The 19,403-nt window shown below is 40.9% G+C and overlaps 1 protein-coding gene across 2 annotated transcripts in view; it reads right to left on the reverse strand.

Moving 5' to 3' along the window:
- MAMDC2 (MAM domain containing 2) overlaps positions 1 to 19,403 on the reverse strand; it is a 100,832-nt gene that overhangs the window by 45,183 nt on the left and 36,246 nt on the right. For both annotated transcript variants that reach the window (XM_073345169.1, XM_073345170.1), the window contains exons 3-6: positions 10,408 to 10,679; positions 7,398 to 7,482; positions 5,980 to 6,117; positions 753 to 1,009 (exon numbers count right to left, since the gene is read on the reverse strand). In XM_073345169.1, the coding sequence (XP_073201270.1) occupies positions 753 to 1,009; positions 5,980 to 6,117; positions 7,398 to 7,482; positions 10,408 to 10,679 (752 nt within the window). The remainder of the gene's footprint in view (positions 1 to 752; positions 1,010 to 5,979; positions 6,118 to 7,397; positions 7,483 to 10,407; positions 10,680 to 19,403) is intronic.

Here is a 19,403-nt window from a genome sequence, read left to right on the forward strand (position 1 = left end):
AGGCACACTCCCAGCTCCAAGGAGAGGGCTGAGGGGAACTCCTGTTCATAAGAGAGAGCTACTGACTGCCTTGAAGAAAGGGGCAAAGAATTGCTAGAATTGTACAGTCCATCTGCTGCAGAGAGGAACGAAACTGGCTTGTAGGAGATGCCTCCTGAGCTAGTCCCAGGAGAAACTGTGAGGAATCACAGAGTCAGTGCAGGGACAACAGAGCCTGCTGATCTTATGAGGATGCTGATAAGTGAAGCAAAGGGGAAATGGTGGCGGGATTAAAGGAACAGTCCTTAACTGCCTAAATAAGGTCCCCAGACTGGAACCCAGAGGAGAGGGCAGACAGGGTTCCCCTACCTCTTCCCTAGACCAAGAGGGGATGCTCAGGCAACAAAGATAAAAGAAGCCAAGAATATCAAGCACCAGATAGAGGCCAGGAGATGGATTAGAGTTTACTATTTTGGGGACTGTTCTGTTAGCCCCGGAAGGGGAATGAACTGAACAGCGACCTGGCAGGAGGACTAGGCCATACATAACAAACCAACAAAAGGGGGTGCTAGACTGAAACAATCCCTGCAATGCCATACCTGGACACTAGTAGGCCCTCTGAAGGTAAGAGAAATGATGACAGAGATACACATGTTCTATTTGATTTTATGATATAGTAGAGAAGAAGCGGTACGTCAGCAGCACTGACATATGGAGCTGCAATGCAAACTGTGGAAGATATAGCTATACTGCACAGGTTTTGATTTTCTTACCTCCATTGGATATGGTGCATCAAAATCAACCTTTGCTAAACTCCAGTCTGTATTCATTGTACGGTCTATCTTCCAGATCTCTTCATAAAAGCCATTTATATCTCTCATATAGAGAGTAAAAACAATGCCGCTCTCCTGCTGAAGTTGGTAATAAAAGGATAAGCAGCCGGACATGGGAGTGGTTGTCTTAGGTGAGACCAGCTGGGCCACTTCTTGGAAATGCTTGACATAGATAGAGTCCACATACATGTAATGACCTAAAAAATATAAATATATATATAAAAACCCCTTAAATATATATAATGGTGAAAATGACAATTAAATAGATGTATCAATAGATGTGCAGAAATTTGATATGCTGCTTATCCACAACATATACATTGGATAACTACTGTGAGGGCCTCCTTAGAAATGCTAATAGCAGTAATACTCTCTTCACTTGACAAATTACAGATGCTGCCTCCCTTTTTCTTTTCTCCTCTTCTTCTTTTGGCACAATCCTATGAATAGCATATTGGTGAGTTGTGATTTTGAGAGACTGGGATTCCAGAGGTAAATAAGCCAATCGCAACCCTTACCTGTTGCTGTCTCAAGTCATTTAAGTCTTCAATTTTACCTTAAATTGAAAAAATCTGCTCTCCAAACTCACAACTGAAAAAATTCAAAGGACAAAAACTTACCATATCCCAGTCAGATTAGAATAAAAGAAGTAGGTTACTTCCTGCACACACGAGGTAGATTCTCAGTTGTTGAAAATTGACATAGCTACATTGACTTCAGTGGATTTATGCTGATTTACAGCAGTTGAGAATTTGACCCTTTATATGTATTTCTGTTTATCTAAACAGCATATGCATATCTGTATATTTACATTCTCTCTTTCTAGGTCTCTGATGCACACCCAGAGCTGCCACAGTTAAAGGACATAAAATAATATATATTGATCAGAGATGAGGTTTATCATGGAAAAATATTGCTCAGCATGGTGAAAATATATATAACAGTAGAGTGAAATGCCACAACCACAGGCTATTTCAGAGCTAACATTTTAAGGTTTGTATGTTGGTTTGTATATACTTGTTGCTGGGGAGGTTCCTCATCTCTGTAGCCCAAATAATTAGTTGATATTTTATGAACTTAGAAGCTTTAGCTGTTGACCACTTCATCTTGGACTTTGAGAAGGGCTAATTTGGCTGTCTCTGCCTCTTTTACTAGTCTGGCAAGTTCCTGCCTCGCCACCAACCTCCCAACCTAGGTTTCATTTCTACTGTAGTTGGCTGAGGGCATTTTTGGTGCTTCATTGTTTCCATGCAGTGTTACCACTTGTCGCAACTTAATTTTCACTGTTTGTGGCAAGCTCATTCACAAATGGTGAAAGGTTCTCAACAATGAGTCACCAAGTGTGGGCTAGTGAAAGTGTAACATATTAAACTCAAGTTAAATTGGTTACCAATTGTTTAGCTGACTGGGGGCCAAGCAGTGTTAGACTGATACTCTGTACTCAACTCATACAATTGTGGTGGTAAAAGGCACAGCGGCATCAGTTAAGGAGGTGTTAACCATCACTTTTCATTTCCTGGTTTCTTGTTTTGTCACACACTTCACATTGTTTAAGATCTGAATTATAAGTCTTGCCTATTGCTGCCCTTAGAATGCCCTCAACTTCTTTTCTGTAAGATCAACAAGGAACTAAAAAGTCTGCCCTGTCTTTGCTAGTATAGTGTAAAAGAGGCACTTCAAGCAAAGTAGTGAAGAAAAGGCATCTACTACATAAGTTTTATGTACAAGGAGAGATCCGAAAGATCCTCTAAGCCTTTAAGTGCTTTGTGTTCTATGACCTAAAGAACAGAACCCTAGTTAAGTTAAAGAAATAAAAGTCTTCTAACTCCAGCTAAGTCAATGTCATATAAATGAGTTGTGTTTCATTCCCTATACTTTCTGCTCACTGAATTCCTCCATCCAATATCAATGATAAGCAAACGCTTGGAATATGTACGGCTCGGCATTACAAGGATGAAAAGGTTTCTGTAATTGGCAGCACGTTGTCATGTACCATAATTTTAAAATCCAGACAATGAGTTATTTCAGTATTTATAAATGTGGAACAGTTTTGTCCTAGATATAGTTGTGGGTGGTTTCTTTTTTCTTAAACAGACTACAGACCATAACAATCATGTTATAAAGATTTCAGAAAATTTTTCTTAACTTTTTCAAGTTATCTGGATCACTGATGGGTTTTAATCTCTTCTTTCATGTCTGTTTTTCCCCCTACAAATGATGACAGTCAGAACAGGGTCCCAATAGAAGATTTTTAATGCGTAAGTTTTACAGAGATTGTAAAACTGCATCATAGTCACTGCTCTAAACATAACAGCATTACGGTCTTTTGTTGTACTATCAAAATCAGTAGATCACATGAAAATCAATAAAGTCTGTTAAAAGGGCAAAAGAAACAGACAGCACTACGATTTGAATAGGACACCCACTCTATTTTTAGAGCACAAGTTAGGGTTTAACTAGCTTTTGCATTCACGTTCCTTCATTCAAGTTACACAGGTACTTTTTAATTTTCAGAATCTACAGCCAAAATTTGTAGAAGAGTTTGCTAATTTTGTGTGCCTCTGTTTTTCAATGCTCAACTCAAGATACCTTTTGCCTGATTTTCAGAAGTGCTAAAGACCTGCAAATCTCATTGGGGTTACATCTTGAATTCACCCAGAGACTAAAGCCGTTGCAAAATGCAGCAGTCTTCTCTAGTCTAATGTTACAACCAATAAAGGTGGTGAGAACAGATAGCGTGGTCTTGTTCCCTTGTAAGGGGCATATATTTAGAGCAGGAACCATTTATCAGGATACTAGTTCTCGGATCTATGTATAAGACATTCACTTGCTTTCTGAATTTTGGGCCAAATCCACATGGAAAATACATATTTATATGTTCAGCACAGCCCACTTAGAAATGGCCACTCAGCCTGGTATAATTTCTAATACCTGCTGAACAGAGCTTTTGGTAATACATATGGTTTTAAGGAGAATTCTATCTTTTAGCCTTTCTTACCACTGAGGGAGGAAAGTGAACTTTTTTCCCATGCCAAGTTCCTTGTATGTTTAAAAGAGAAAACACATCTTTTATATGTCTGAAGCAACTGATTCACAAACTAGATGTCTAATATTTACAAAGCAGTGTCCAAGAAGAAGTTTTTTCATATCAAAAGCAACTCAAAACTTCTACTTTTTCATTTGCTACAATTTTTTTTTTTTTTTTAATTTGCTGTTCTTTCAGTGAGCTATAAGGCCCTTACATCTGCTCAAGTCTGGACTGGGTGAAGAGTGGAATGTAAAAGATGACAGGAACATGAGACTAGAGTAAAGGAGCACAATACAAAATGAGGAAAAGTTGCCATGAGAGCGATACTTAAGGCCTGATGTTTCAAAGACTTATGCACGTGCTCAGCTCTACACACTGTGAGCAGACTGCTCTTAAACCAGTGGCAGACTTAGAGTTAGTGGGGCCCTGTGCACAGCTTCATTTTTGGGGTCCCCCATTGGGGACCCAGCCATGAAAAAGAACATTATCCTCTTACCTCCCCCACCCTGTTTTTCATTCTTTTTTTCTTCATCCTCCTCCTATATTATAAGTAATGAGAAGTAAATGAAAATAAAGTGCGGTACCTTGATTGGGGCAGGGGGTTGCGTTCGAGCGGGGGGGTGAGTGGGCTCTGGGAGGAGGTTTGGGTGAGGGGTGCAGGCTCTGGATGGGGGGCAGGGGAGCAGTGCTTACCTCGGGCAGCACGGCTCCCAAAGTGACCGGGACACACACCCCTCTGGCAGTAGCTCTTAGCCAGGGGCAGGGGGTCTCTGTTGGCTGCAGTTCCTGGCCAATGGGAGGAGTGGAGTCAGCGCTCAGGGTGAGGGCAGAGTTCGGAGACACACACACGCCGAGGGGCTGAAGGGACATGCCGGCCGCTTCCAGGAGGAAAGCAGCATGGGAGGGAGGGAGGCAGAGCAGGCAGGGAGCCACCTTAGTCCTGCTGCTGGCATGTCTCTGCGCACCCCTTGAGGGCAGGGGAGCTGCCTCCTCCCCTTTCCCTCCTAGGGGCATGCAGAGATGTGCCAGCAGTCGGCCGCTTCCGGGAGTGGCGTGGGACCATCGGCCACGGCATGCAGGCAGCCGGGTCTCGGGGCAGGTTGTCAGATATTTATCCTGCATTTGGGGGGCCCCCTGTCTTTGGGGGCCTGGTGCCACCACATGGTGTGTTTCATGGTAAATCTGCTCCTGCTCTTAAAGCAGGCTGCTCACAGTGCACAAAGTTAAGTATGTGCATAAAATCTTTGTAGGATCAGGGCCTAAATTATTCAACAGACAAAAGGGCTTAGTCTCCTATTAATGCTGCAGATGCAATTGATTCCTATCATCATTGGTGTGTTACTGTACTTACATATGAAAGTTACCTGACCACTGAAAGTAAAACGGACCCAAAAGAGTGATGGGAATGAGAGAAAATGATGAAGACAAGAACTTAATGACAAAGAAGAAACAGGATCAAAGCCTTTAGAATCATAATAAGTATTTTCCATCACTAACATCTAAGTCATCTAGCCCATTCTCCATCTGCCAATGCAGGATTGTTTCTTACAGTATTTTTTCCAATACTTTGTCTATTCTTGTTTTAAATATCTCAAGCCACGTGACTCCCACATTCCAATGTGAGAAACTTAGAACAGGCAAGTATTGGAATGAAAAATAAATGGACTTTTTTTTTCCAGTCACATACAATATTAAGTAGTAGATGAGGGGAAATATAAAGAGAGCAAGTTTGAGAAAGAATTCGTTTCACCTACTCTGAGGTATTTACACTAGCTAGGAAAGGAATGGAGAATAGCTGGCCTTTACACCACCTTTGATCCCCTCAGCCTAGATCTGAAGGAAGTCGCCTCAGGAGAAGCAGCAAAAAGAGGAATTATGAGTAGCAAGGACCTGGCCTCCTAACTTTTTCTTAAAACGCAGCCCTTCCTTTGCACCATTATAAATGTCACAATATTATTCGCCAACCATTTATTTTATTTTTCATTGACAACAGGGTAAGCAAAAGTAAAGTCTTAGTTTATCTTTCGATCATGTGACCTGGTTAGGTCGGTTAGTTGCTACCACAATACAAAAGTTAAAAGTTAGATGCTTTTGTGGGCACAGATTATTATTAGCTTAGATAATCTACTTGTTGCTTACCCAATTCACTGTTAAATGTATGGTCTCTGGGGAAGATGGATTGTGAATTTCGAACGTTGCCTCCACCAACAAACCAGTTTACATTGGGGTTCCATTGGTTCATGAAGCCACAAAGATGATTTTCTTCAAAGTCACATTCTGCAATTGCAGATAACATCATGAAGATCACATATGTTCATTACAGAAGCACCAAGAAAGGCTATTGCTAAGCATCTACTTTATTGTCTTAGTAGAGACCACATGTTAGCCTTCTGCAATCTAAGAAAAAACACCTACAGGGCTTACTAGCTAGCCATCAAAGGAAGCAATGTAAACTGCCACACTACCATAGCCAATGACCCTTGATGTGTGCTATGAACTATTGTGTCACATCCTGTTCAATCCCACTTGTTCTTTTGACATTTGCTAAAGTATCTCACTAATTGCTGGAACTTAGCACCAATTAAAATATTGCAAATGCCAAAACAGGGTCTCAGTGTACTACTTTCTGACCCTTATCAGGTCTGTCAGACCAGAGCTCCCACTGGTGAACCACAGTGGGTCCAAGAGAGGCTGGAATGGGGCTCAGTGAAATGGGGTGTATGTGCAGGGAGCTATGGTGATGGGCTGGCTGGGCCCTGTAGTCACAGGCAGGTAGACAGGCTGGGGAGCATAGCTGGATAGCTGAGATTTATAGCAATGACTATTGTAATTGGAGCAGGGCTGGTAAAACAGAAAGGCCCCCTGTCTATTGAATGTCCATTGCAGAGCCAAACAGATGCAATGATTATTTTTAAACTTCATGTTTAAAAAGTAGCCTGCCCAAAGAAGAGTAAAGTATGCGTGAATTATCAAGCATGTGATGCTTGTGGTAAGTAAGTTATTCAGAGCACAATAAAACGTTACTTTGAAATGTTATCTTTTAGTGTGTAACATATACACACAAGAATGGAAAAATGCGGATTCATCCACCACTAAATTTACCTAAAAATTTAAATATTTCCTGCTCATTGCAATTTTATTACTTTGGTAGGGATCTCTGGGAAATATCATGGGGAATTAAGGGACTTAAAATTCCTCCTTTACGTACAATCATCAACACAACTGTAACTATGGAGCTGCTCGGACATCTGCATAATGAAGCATGAATGGACAGTTAGTCATAGGGTTGCAGCTGTTACGTCCAGTACTTGCAGCAGTCTAGTTTTCTGAGTCCTACAGTAGATCTTGAATGTGCAATAAATAGCCCAGAAATATATACATTTAAGTGAAGCTCTCTCTCTGTCATAGAGACCTATATATGTGTGTGTATACGCACACACACACACACACAGAGTTTAAATATAGTGAACTTTTTACATGGACTATGCTAGACTATTCTCTAATAAAAAATATTTTTTGTTTTCATCTATGCACATGGGGAGAGGGATGGTACTTACCAATACAATATCCATTAGTTATTTTAATTTCAAAAACTGCTATACTGGCAGAATTATCTTGTCCCAGTACACCTTCCAGTACAATCTGGAAAATATAAACACAATAGTATAATTGAGTGCTAGTATTTCTGTTACTGTATATAATATCGAAACTTTAAAATTGTGATATTAGAGTAGCTAAATAAATGTAGCAGTCTTGTCCTGTGTTTAATCACTAGAGGTGCCCTTGCTGGGCAACAGAGAGGCCAAGGATGGAATGGGCATGGAGACTGTACTGCTCTCTTTCCTCTAAGTCAGCGCTAAAGCACATTGATGGATAGTGAGAGGAAGCCTGCATTTTACCCACTGTGTTATACCTGTTTTGCAGATAACAGACTTCAGACCCCTCTGTTGTTCATATGGCACCTTCAGATGCACATTAATTTACTATAAAGAGATAAAACACCCACAGATCCTCTCTCTCAAAACTTCACCATTATGGCTACCCTTAAGTAGCTGCCTGGACCTACTCAGCCCATCCTGACTCCAGCTTCCCCTGCGCTAATACTCCTGCATGGGAGGCAGCCAGTGGTGAGCTGGAGCCGGTTCAAACCAGGTTGCATGAACCGATCGTTACATTCTGAAGCCAGTTTAGAACCGGTTGTTAAACGGGTGGGCAAACTCTGGCCCGCGGGCCTCATCTGGCCCACGGGACCATCCTGTCCGGCCTGCCTGAGCTCTTGGCTGGGGAGGCTCCCCTGAGAATCTCTTTTTAATTTTTACTCACCCGGCGGCGCTCCGGGTCTTCGGCGGCAGGCCCTTCACTCGCTCCAGGTCTTTGGCGGCGGGTCCTTCAGTGCCACCGAAGACCCGGAGTGAGTGAAAGACCTGCCGCCAAAGACCTGGAGCGAGTGAAGGAACCGGTTCTTCAGCTTTTGGCAGCTCATCACTGGAGGCAGCTATGGCTGCAAGTGCTCCAGAAGCACATATCCAAAAGAGACATGTCTGAGCAGAATGGGAATAAGGCCATGACTCCGGCCCCTGGGCCCCAGCTAATGCTGGCAATGCAAACACTTAGGAGTTCTGCATAGTACTGCTGCTATATAGATGTATCAATGTGCCTCCCATTCCTCCTGAAGGCTATTGGGAAAAATTCATCTCTTAGGTATCTCCAGTGACTTGAACAGCATTACATCACAGATTAATTTAACCTAACATGTTTTACACAAGCATGGAACCTGCTCCTGCTCCCACTAAAATCAATAGAACATTTCTCATTTTCTTTCCTGGGGATAGGCTCAGATATAGAATTACCCCAGCTGCAGTACCACAGCTGGGGCAGAGCACATCCCTTCCACCTCAGCTCAGGCTCTTATGCTTGTGTGTATGCACAGTTTGGGGACATTAAGGGGGGAATGACCATCCTTATCATTCCATCACCAGGTATTCTTTATTGTCCCCATGAGCCCTGTGACAAAGACAAGAACAAAAGCATGGGCCTAGTGTAGCTATTGCCACCATTCAAGACAATGACTTTTTTTCATGGGTACTTGCTGAAGTTTTCTAAGTGTGTATGTCAACATAAATGGAACCTGGGGATGGTACTAATGCAGTCACTCAGTGAGGCGGTGATGTCACAGGGACATGGAGAAAAAGGCTTCTAGAGGGTTCAGTGAGAGTTAGAGACAGCTAGTGAGGTAGTACAAGAGCTAGCAATGAGCTGGGAGCTTTGAGACCAGACTGTGAAGTGAAGAAAGCTACTGCCAGATACTCTATGGAAAAGAGCTTGGGTATCAATACTGCCCTGTAAGCCTCGAACCCTCTTCTCCTTTGAGGGCAGGCGAGCAGAAGCAAGAACCAGTGAGGGTGGGAATAACAAAAGCTAAGCAGCTCTCTAAAGAAGAGTGGTGACTGGAAAGTAATTACTGATCTGGGGGCATAGCTGATTAATCCAAGTGGGGGTAAGAGTTGATTAATTTGGGGAGGTTATTAACCTATTTTTTTGGTGGGGGGCAGCATTAATTTGGATTTTAGGGACTGAAGATATATGGAGGTCAGCATTAACTACTTGATTTTAGGGATAGAATTAATAGATTGCTATCCCGAATCAATCTCCAAATCAATCAGTTTTAAAATGCCTAGATGCCCTGGAACCAGCAGCTAACAGGTTACAGGAAGGATTAATTCTTTCCTCCCTGGCAGTTACCTAAACTGAGTATCATGCACTCTATAGGAGTTTTCTGAAAGACCTTAAAAAGTGAGGTTCTATTTGCACCAAAAAACCACCTTTAGTGAAGTAGAGATCTGTTTATGTACGTGCAGTTCTATGCCTACTCTTTCAGTCCAGTTACCATGCATGCTCAGATTGGACCACTCTGGCAGCCCCAGCTTGATGCCAGGCTTATTTGGAGAATTGTCCCTGACAACATTTCGGCAACTATGTATTAAATGTGAAATCCTTTGTGCACCTAACTTCCACTGAATTCAATGTGAGTTTTGCATACATTAAGCCTGCATGTTCAGGTCCTTGAACACGTAGCAGAGGAAAGTGTGTGAAAACCAGAGAGAGTCTGGGTTCCAGTGAAAAAGCTTTCATTTTCCACTGAGTTCTCTTTCTGTGTTCTCACTACTCAAAGATCCACCTACTGAAAACAACAATGAAAGCCAAGAAGAATGTCAATGTTGTCTGTAGTGTTGTTGTAGCTGTGTTGGTCCCAGGACATTAGAAAGACAAGGTAAGTGAGGTAATATTAATCTTTTAGTGGACCGACTTCTGTTCATGAAAGAGACAAATTTGTGAGCTACTCAGAACTCTTCTTCAGATCTATGACAGTTTGTTGAATACGGATTACTTTTTCCAGACCTGAAGAAGAGCTCTGCACTACAAATAAAGCTTGTCTCTTCCACCAACAGAAGTTGGTCTGTTAAAAAGATATTATCTCACCCACCTCATCTCTCCTGTTCAACAAGAGCCAGTACATTCCAGCATGTACACAGTAAATCCAGTACTATCTTCTACAATTGTACTTACTTTGTACTTTTTTGTGGTGTTTCTTAAATCAAGACTGGCTATGAGCCAGCTATCTGAAGGCTCCTTGGCTGACCATAGTAAATGATCAAAGCTTTCTCCTTGTAACCTCAGATACAGGTTTAGCCTGGTAGGATCAAATGACGTCTCTGAAGCTGTTGCAATCTGATATATAAGCCTGATGCAGCTCCACTCTTCAGAATGTAGTTCAGGACTGGTAAGTACTGCTTTCTCATCGTGAGTTCCCCAGGAAGTATCCACAGAAATGTAATGGCCTAGGAACACAAACATACACAAAAATAGGACAATAAATGTCAGGCACTTTACTTGTGCATCACTATATAAAAGTATTCATTTTAGGGAGGAAATGTTGTGTAGAGGTTAGAACAGGACATTGAGCCAGGACTCCTACATTTTGTTTTCTGCTCCTCCACTGACATACTGTGCAAGACATTTAATCTCTCTGACCAATTTACTCATCTGTAGACAAGATATAATCTACCTTACAGGTACTGAGAATCTTAATTAAAGTTTGTAAAATGCTCTGAGATCCTAAAGTGAAAGATGCTATAAGTGCGAAGAATTAATTTTTTTAACAAATTTCAGTTATTTTACTCAAGTATTATCCTTTAAAACTATACTTTTATGGAGTGATTGTTTATATAGATAATAAATGGATATCCTACAGGAATATTCCATTATTTTCTGGACAGAAACATCTCTAGCTTCATTTTATAATTCAACTTTTTTAAAAATAAAAATATATTTTAACTGACACTTAGTAAAATCTAAGCACTTCTCATAGTTTTGCAGTAGAACTTGAAATAAGCTGTTGGCAGTTCTTTCTAAGGTTACTACTGAAAATATACACTAATATGTACAAATGCCCTGATTCATCATAGCACTAAAGCACATGCTTAACTTTAAACACATGAGTAATCCCCAAAGAGGCAATGGAACTAGACTTATACTTAAAACTAACTACATGCTTAAGTGTTGTTGTTGTTTGTTTGGAATATTATCTGGCCAAAACTAGTAGATAGCACAAGACCCCACAAAACTACCCTGTGGCCAGTCTGATGCCATCTTCTATATTTGCATATCACCTAGACCTCCTGTAAAATGATCTTAGGCAATCTACTGGGAACACATAAGGGACAAATCATAGAATATCAGGGTTGGAAAGGACCTCATCTAGTCCAACCCCCTGCTCAAAGCAGGACCAATCCCCAATTTTCACCCCAGATCCCTACATAGCTCCCTCAAGGATTGAACTCACAACCCTGGGTTTAGCAGGCCAATGCTCAAACCACTGAGCTATCCCTCTCCTCCAAATGTTATTCCCATTGCCCACTCTAAATGCTTAGGCTAGGAGCCAGGACTCTCTGGGGGCAGGGCTGGGAAAAATTCTGTCAGAGTGAGTGGATCTTCAGAGCTGCAGTAGTATCACATGCCCCGTCACTCCCTTCTGTCTGGTTTTTTGCTCAGTGGCTCCATATGGCTACAAATTCAGGGCCCCATTCAGCAAGGTATGTAAGGGAGTGCTTAACTTCAAGCACATGAGTAGTGTTGAAGTTAAGCACATGTCTAAGTACTTTGCTAAACTGGGACCTGAGTGAGCACAGCCTAATTCCCAAGATCGCGACTGCAATGACAGTGGAAAAGTTAATCCATCTCACATTCAGAAGGCTTTGGCCCTCTGTATAGCAAATAACCCAGAAACATAGAGCTTGATTCACTGTCCCTCCACATTCTTTGTTCCACTCCTGTAGCCCAAAGGGAAGGAAACGTGGTGGTCCTGTGACCCCAGCAGGTGTAGAGCTGACATACACAGCTCCCAACTTACCCATTCCTAAACCCCTGGCACAGGCTACACACTGGGGCAGAGGTTGGGGAGTAAGTGTGGCTGAAGTATGGTGTGCTCCAGCTATCCTCTGCCAGCAAATAATCCACTGATCGCTTTTGCCACTGGTGCACATTACAGCATCCCCCAGACAGCTCTCTGACACCCTCTGCAGCTCTGAGTGGCAACTCTGGACAAGAGAAATTCTGGCCCATAATGTATATGCTTGCACTGTAAGCTCTTTGAGAGTTGCTTACAAATATTGGCTGTTTGCCTCCTTCAAATAGCTCCTCGGTACTGCCATTTATTTTGATCAAATATGTGACTGCTGCTCACACATCCAAAGCACAACCTATTAAAAATCTTTGTTGTTTTTTTAGGAATGGATTTTCACATCTTGCCATGATCTCTCCTTTCAAGATAGACATCTACAGTACACTCTTTTAGTCCCTAGGCCTTGGAATACGTGCATTATGGCATGTTAATCATGGGTGACTTGCTAATGCAGCAATATGTAAAAGAAAAACAAATCAAGGGCCAAAAATTTAAAAATAGGCACCAAATGTGCTTGCCATATATGAGAGCGTGCAGCTAAACAGGTAACTGCGTATATAAAAGATGCAGTTGCATGTGCAAGTCAAGTAACGCACAGTATGTTTGTGAGGGTTTATTTTTCTCTCTTCGTACCAAGATCTAGTATGGTATTATGAAATGTTTATCTAAATGATATTTTAAAAAGACAGGAATTCTATAACAATTAATATACCCTCTGAAAAATATTATCTTCTTATCTCCAACAGGTTTGTCCTTCCTCTAATCCGTTCTATGACAGATATTCTTGCTTATACACAAGCAAGTGATTAAATATACTCCTGCTTGTGAAATGTGAATGGTTTTAATCACAGTTTTCCTTTAGTATACAGTTTTCCCAGTCACTCAAATTGCAGGAAGAAATTGGTACAGAAATGTATTTATGGATTTTTACCTAGTTTGAATGATCAGCTTGCATGTATTTAAAAACCTGTTTTTACATGCACAAAGAGAGAAAACTTTAGGTCTGATTCTGATCTCACACTAGATTTACATCATTGTAATTCCACATATTTCAGTGGAGTGACTCCTGATTTACAGTGGTAGTTGACATCAGTAGGCTCCACTTTCAGAAAATGCATGCAATTTTTCTAAAAATTCTAAACAGAATGATGCGGAAACATTGTTAGGGGGTTTGTTTTGTATTGAGTTAACCAGCAATATCCAGCTCAGGCAAGGAATTGGATTTTCAAGATGGTCCTACTTTTGCCCCGTTTTAACACATGGATACGAAGAAACATATAATTCAGAGTCCAGACATTGCAATTGCTGTTTAGATTTCAGTCCTATTTTAGTCTAGAATTTATGAGAAACCCCAAAGGAAACACAACCTCCTTATGGCTGCAAACCATAATACTCACCATTTTGTGTTTTTCAAAAATAGATTAGTATAAAGACAGGGAAAAATACATTCAGATAGAGACCTCAAATTACCAGCTATGGGACTCAACTGCCTTTCTAACTTGAAAACTTAATTATAAGTAGACTAGGGTCTACTTTTCTCTCATAAATGGTAATTTGTTTTAAAATGTCCTCTAGTGACTCCAGTCTAGATGTTTATGCCACATAAATTTGATGCTGCTCCTTAAATACATGATACACTTGTTCTCATTTGCTCTAGACTCCCCGGGAAAGTGAACAGCATATTTGATCGCAAAGCTGGAAAGCCTGTCTCTTGAGTCGTCTCTTTCAGATTAATTTGACCAGTTCATTGTTATATGCTAAAGCCCTTTGCAGCAGAGGTGAGGAGACTAAGAGAAGCTCGGTTCTATAAGATGCTGAGCACCCTGACTTCAGTCCAGCAAAGCACTTCAGTACATACCTAATTTTAAGCATTTTAAACATTGCAGGATCAAGCTCCGATGGAGACAAAATTCTAAACCTCTTACAAATGAATAGTGGCACTGACTAATATGCTGCTATTGCAGCACAAGGACACTGTCCAGCAGAAAGGACTACAAGGACTTGGTCCAGAGCGATGGTGGGAGAGAAGTTAAGGGGCGTTTATGAGGGGAGTAAGCTCCCCAAAGTAGAGAGGTGTGCATATGCAGAGTTGTCCTTCCTCCAGCCAGAAAAGAAGAAAAATGTTGCCTCCAGAAGTTCTCTCCTGTTTGGGGAAACCTTTGGAAGTGGCTGAACTTGGTAGATCTCTTGTTAAAGGCTTTTTGTGGAGATAACTTTTAAGGCAGAGTTCTCATTGAACCTAATTTTAATTTTCTAGCATTTCATATATACAAATATTCCTCAAAATCCCATTCCCTTCCACAGTATAGAACATTTCATTTACTAGTGATCACAGAGAGTTGTCAGCATGGACCAGACTGCAACAACCATATGCCCTAAGTAGCTGCTTCATCCTAGGCACAGACCAGAGAACAATGACCCAGTCACAATTCCTCCCCTGCTCGCCCCTTGCTCTGGGTGGGGAGTATGGTACTTCAACCATTTTCTTGGAGCAGTTTACTCCCAACTGTGCCACCCAGCCAGCTACTGTGGCTGGAAAGTTGGTGGGAGGTACCAGAGCCAGGGCTCCTCCAACTCTCCATCCTCTCCCCACCCACTTGCTTGCAGGAGGGAATATGAGGCAAATAATTCCCCTTTTTCACTTGTGGCTGGAAGACAGTCTAAGCAGGGTCAAACAGGGGAGTAAGTTCGTCTTACCCTCTGCACGTCCAAGCAAGGGCAGTGACAATCTAGACCTGCGGCTGAAGGAATAAATCCTGCAAACCCAACGGATGTCAGTGGGACTGCTCACGTCAGTAAAGTTTGAAAGACGAGGCCTTTAAACTCCCATGGGTGAGTATGTCTCTGACTTTGCTTCTCTAGTAATCAGTTTCTTAAAGACCGACATCAGTTTAAATTGATTAGGCTATAACCTTGCCATTTTTTCCCCACACAAACACTGCACTTCTAGATCACAATGATTTTATCTTTACTTAGCAAATTTCAGTGTTTCAGTGCTATTATAGTAAAATCTGAAGGGCATCAATATATCACTAAGCACTGATTATATCAGTGGTTTTTTTGCAGCATTTGTTCCTCAAAACAGTAAGAAAATTATGCTGATTGCACATTCTATGAGTAACATGAAAGACAGGAAGCCAGATACTGTGGCTAACAAACTAAACTACAAGCCATTTAAAAAAAAAAAGATTACAAAGCATTTGTAAGAACTAAAAATTACCAATTCTGCAGATGTAACAGGGTGTAAACATTTGGAAGTGTAACCACAAATATGTTCCACCCTTCAAAGGAGTTTATGTCCGGTACAGCTGTTCATTCAACCTAGCAACAGTACAGTTTTAAGGGGGAGGGGAAAAGGGAAAACATGTTTATAAACGCAAGTTCCTGAGGAAACATTATTTAATAATGTGAACTGGAGAAATCTGAGTGAAAATTTTATTAAGCATTAATTTATGCCCCCAAATCCATAGATTTGCAAGAAATGCCTTGAAGTTACAAGTCATGTGACTGTTTCCTCTGTACCCACCATACAAAAAATTAGGAGAGGATCATCAAGGTTTCTAGGAGCAACAACTTGCTCTATGGAGATCTCCTTTGGGACAGCAATATCCAGTTTTATTTTTTAACATACCATTCTATTGCCAAGAATAAAAGAACAAAGTAGACACCATTTTTGTAGATGTCCACACCGTATTACATAATATGTGTTAAGCTTTGCTCTTCCTGCAACAATGGTTAGCTAACAAACGCTATTTCCCAAAGCCATGCAGAAATCATTTTGCACAATTAAGTTTGCACTGTGAAGGCAGTGTTTTGATCTGGTTTAGGTTCAGGTTCAGGTTCGATTTAACAGCACTGAAATCTTACTTGCTGTTCTCATGCGATTTTGGCTGAAAATAGCAGAAGTTTCAGGAGAATAAACTTGAGGTGTTCAGCTTCAGGATTCCCTATTTGGTCCAACCTTTTTTGCCAGGAAAAAAACTGTTTAATTTGCCGAAGTTCTCTGCCTGCCTCAAATATTTTCAGTTTTTCCACCAGAAAACTGAACACCTGAAAACCAAATACTTTTGGCTGAAAATTGAAAGTGTTTTGGTTTTCAACTTTCCAACAAAAAGTAGAACAAAACAAAAAGTTTCTGCAGAACAAAAACAAAGCAAAAAAAAAAAAAAACAACCCACCAACACCTTATTTTCCAAACAGCGTTAGTTATTTTAAGACACTTTACCTATAGTTTTACATTTTATAAAATGAAAGGACTCAGCATATTAGCACAAAAGTAGAGCCCAATAGTTAAACAAAAGGACTATCCTGGGAGAAGAAAAAATATCTGTGTGCACATTGCATTAATATTGACCTTCTCTGAGAAGGAATTACTTTATACCATACAAATCCAGTTTAAAAAAAAAGGGGGGGAAGGGTGGAGAGAGAATCATCCAGCAGATTCAAAGGCAAACCATCTATTCATTATTTTCATATGGGCACAGACTTTCATGCCAAGGTTAGAGAATCAAATTTAAATTGTAACTATAGCAATCTCAGCATGCCCATTCAAGGTTTGGCACAGCTATGCACTGCCCTTTATATACAGAAGCATGCCTTTTGGCAAACTCTAGCCCTAACTTAATGAAGGTGAAGCCTACATTCCAAATAGTCCACAAATTATAGCGTTACTGTTCCTACAGCAATGCAATCTGACTGCATTGCACATATGTAGTATTTTCTATTCTTGTTAAATTGTGACTGAGTTTAGGTTGTTCCATTTATACCATAAAATGTACATGATGTGCACAGTGGTCAAATTAACACTGTGGCAGGAACCTTAATTTTCACTCGTACTGACTTAGTCTCTTAAACAGTTTATCCTTAAAAGTGACTATGGAAAGAACTTTTTAGGGTTCCATGTTTATTGTCTTTCAGTGACTGAAACATTTTGGGTGAAGCGCCTACTGCACCATTCCGACTGCAGTGTACGTGAGTTCCTGCCCACAATGGTAAGTCACTGTCCTGGGTGCAGTGGTGCAGGCAGAAATGGTTTAAAGGCCTTCCTCTGAAGAGATGTGCCCCTACTACTACTAAGCAATATATTTACTGCTTTTTGCGTGTGGGCACAAGGTACTTTTGAAGCATTGCTACTACCAGCGGTGGTAATGCCTTTTTGCCTTGATCTATCAGCCCAACTGTAACAATCTGGCAAGTTCAGTATATGCTGCTGTTTTCGGATTTAAAACATCTGCTCCACTACAATGATCTCATTGGTGATACTTAATTGTAGACTTTTTGGCAACAATTGTGACCTTTCTTTGCTCTCCCTCTAGATGTCCCAAGATTCTTACATCATGTACAGATTATACCAGATTCTCTGTTTGTTCCAAATGCAAGCATATGGGTTTGTTTTCTTTTATAACAGCCTCATATACTTTTATTCTCTTCTCAAGTTTTCCTTTGTTGTTGTTTTTTTTTCCAACTGCTGCATCAGCTTCAGGGGCCTGGTGTAAAAAGCATTCAGAAGTCCTTTTAAGTTGCTCATATGTGTATTTTGTTTGTCAAATCGGTTAGCTACTGCAGTAAAAGCCTCCAGATATGCTGAATTTTCCCATTTATTGTTTCCAATAGCTCTTTCAAGAAGCCATCCCTGTGATTTTTGTTAGTACATTTGAGCAGGATGGGGGTCAGATTCCGAGACCCCTCTGTGATAGCGGTTTTTGAATTGGAAGGGAAATCATTTAATAAAGTATTTCCTTTATTCTTTGGCATCTTAGAAAAGTTTCCATGATCTTATATGCTTTAAAAATATTTAAAAATAAAAAAGCAGCTAAAAAGGAAACATCCATGCATTCATTTGTTCACAGTCCAGTTCTCTTGGGTTCTGAACTCCACCTCTTCTTTGAATTGTGTTTTTGACAAGAATCAACATTCTGGAGAAGGAGACCTGGGCGTTCTTACTAAACAATTGTTTGTTCTGCCATATACCAGTACAGAATAGCCCTAACACCTCCGGGAGAAATGTTAATTTTTTCTCTTTAATCTATTGAACTTCTATCGATTGTTTCCCTCTTTTATTTACACAGATGCACAACATGACAGAGTGGATATATCTGTATGAAATTATGAACTCCATCTTGTATTATGTGTTGAACACATCTAAACTTGCCCAAGGTACTCCTACTCAACTGCACTCCAGACAGCGTCGCTGCCTAGGAAGGGTACATAATACCTCACTGAAGGACTATCTCCATGAAGCCATCAAAGCTGCAATCTGGGGCCATTAAATTTGATAGTCTGTCAGCTGTTGCCCCCCACCCCCCCGAACAATGAGCTCCTGTGTAGAAAAAAAATGTAGGGTGCAGGTGGGGGGAGCATGATTGTGGGATCTGTGGTTTCTCAGTTGGAGCACCTGGATCAGAGACAAGGCCACCCTACTTAAGGGCAGGGGCGAGATCAGATACAAAGGATGGTATACCTCAGCATTTTGTTGTTTTCCAAAAATCTAACTCGAGTGCTTTGAGAGTAAAGGGACTATGGTTAAGAAATTCCTTTGCTAAGCTTGGGTTCCTTGCTTTCTGGCCACACCGTCCTCAAAAGGGTTAAACTAGAACTAGAGTACAGAGGTGTCATAAATATAAAGGGAAGGGTAAACCCCTTTGAAATCCCTCCTGGCCAGGGGAAAGCTCCTCTCACCTGTAAAGGGTTAAGAAGCTAAAGGTAACCTCGCTGGCACCTGACCAAAATGACCAATGAGGAGACAAGATACTTTCAAAAGCTGGGAGGAGGGAGAGAAACAAAGGGTCTGTGTCTGTCTGTAGTCGTCTTGGCCAGGGACAGAACAGGAATGGAGTCTTAGAACTTTTAGTAAGTAATCTAGCTAGGTATGTGTTAGATTATGATTTCTTTAAATGGCTGAGAAAAGAATTGTGCTGAATAGAATAACTATTTCTGTCTGTGTATCTTTTTTGTAACTTAAGGTTTTGCCTAGAGGGGTTCTCTATGTTTTTGAATCTAATTACCCTGTAAGGTATCTACCATCCTGATTTTACAGGGGGGATTTCTTTATTTCTATTTACTTCTATTTTTTATTAAAAGTCTTCTTGTAAAACACTGAATG

This window comes from Lepidochelys kempii, chromosome 5 (assembly GCF_965140265.1).
Source record: "Lepidochelys kempii isolate rLepKem1 chromosome 5, rLepKem1.hap2, whole genome shotgun sequence".
Lineage (NCBI taxonomy): Eukaryota > Metazoa > Chordata > Testudines > Cheloniidae > Lepidochelys > Lepidochelys kempii.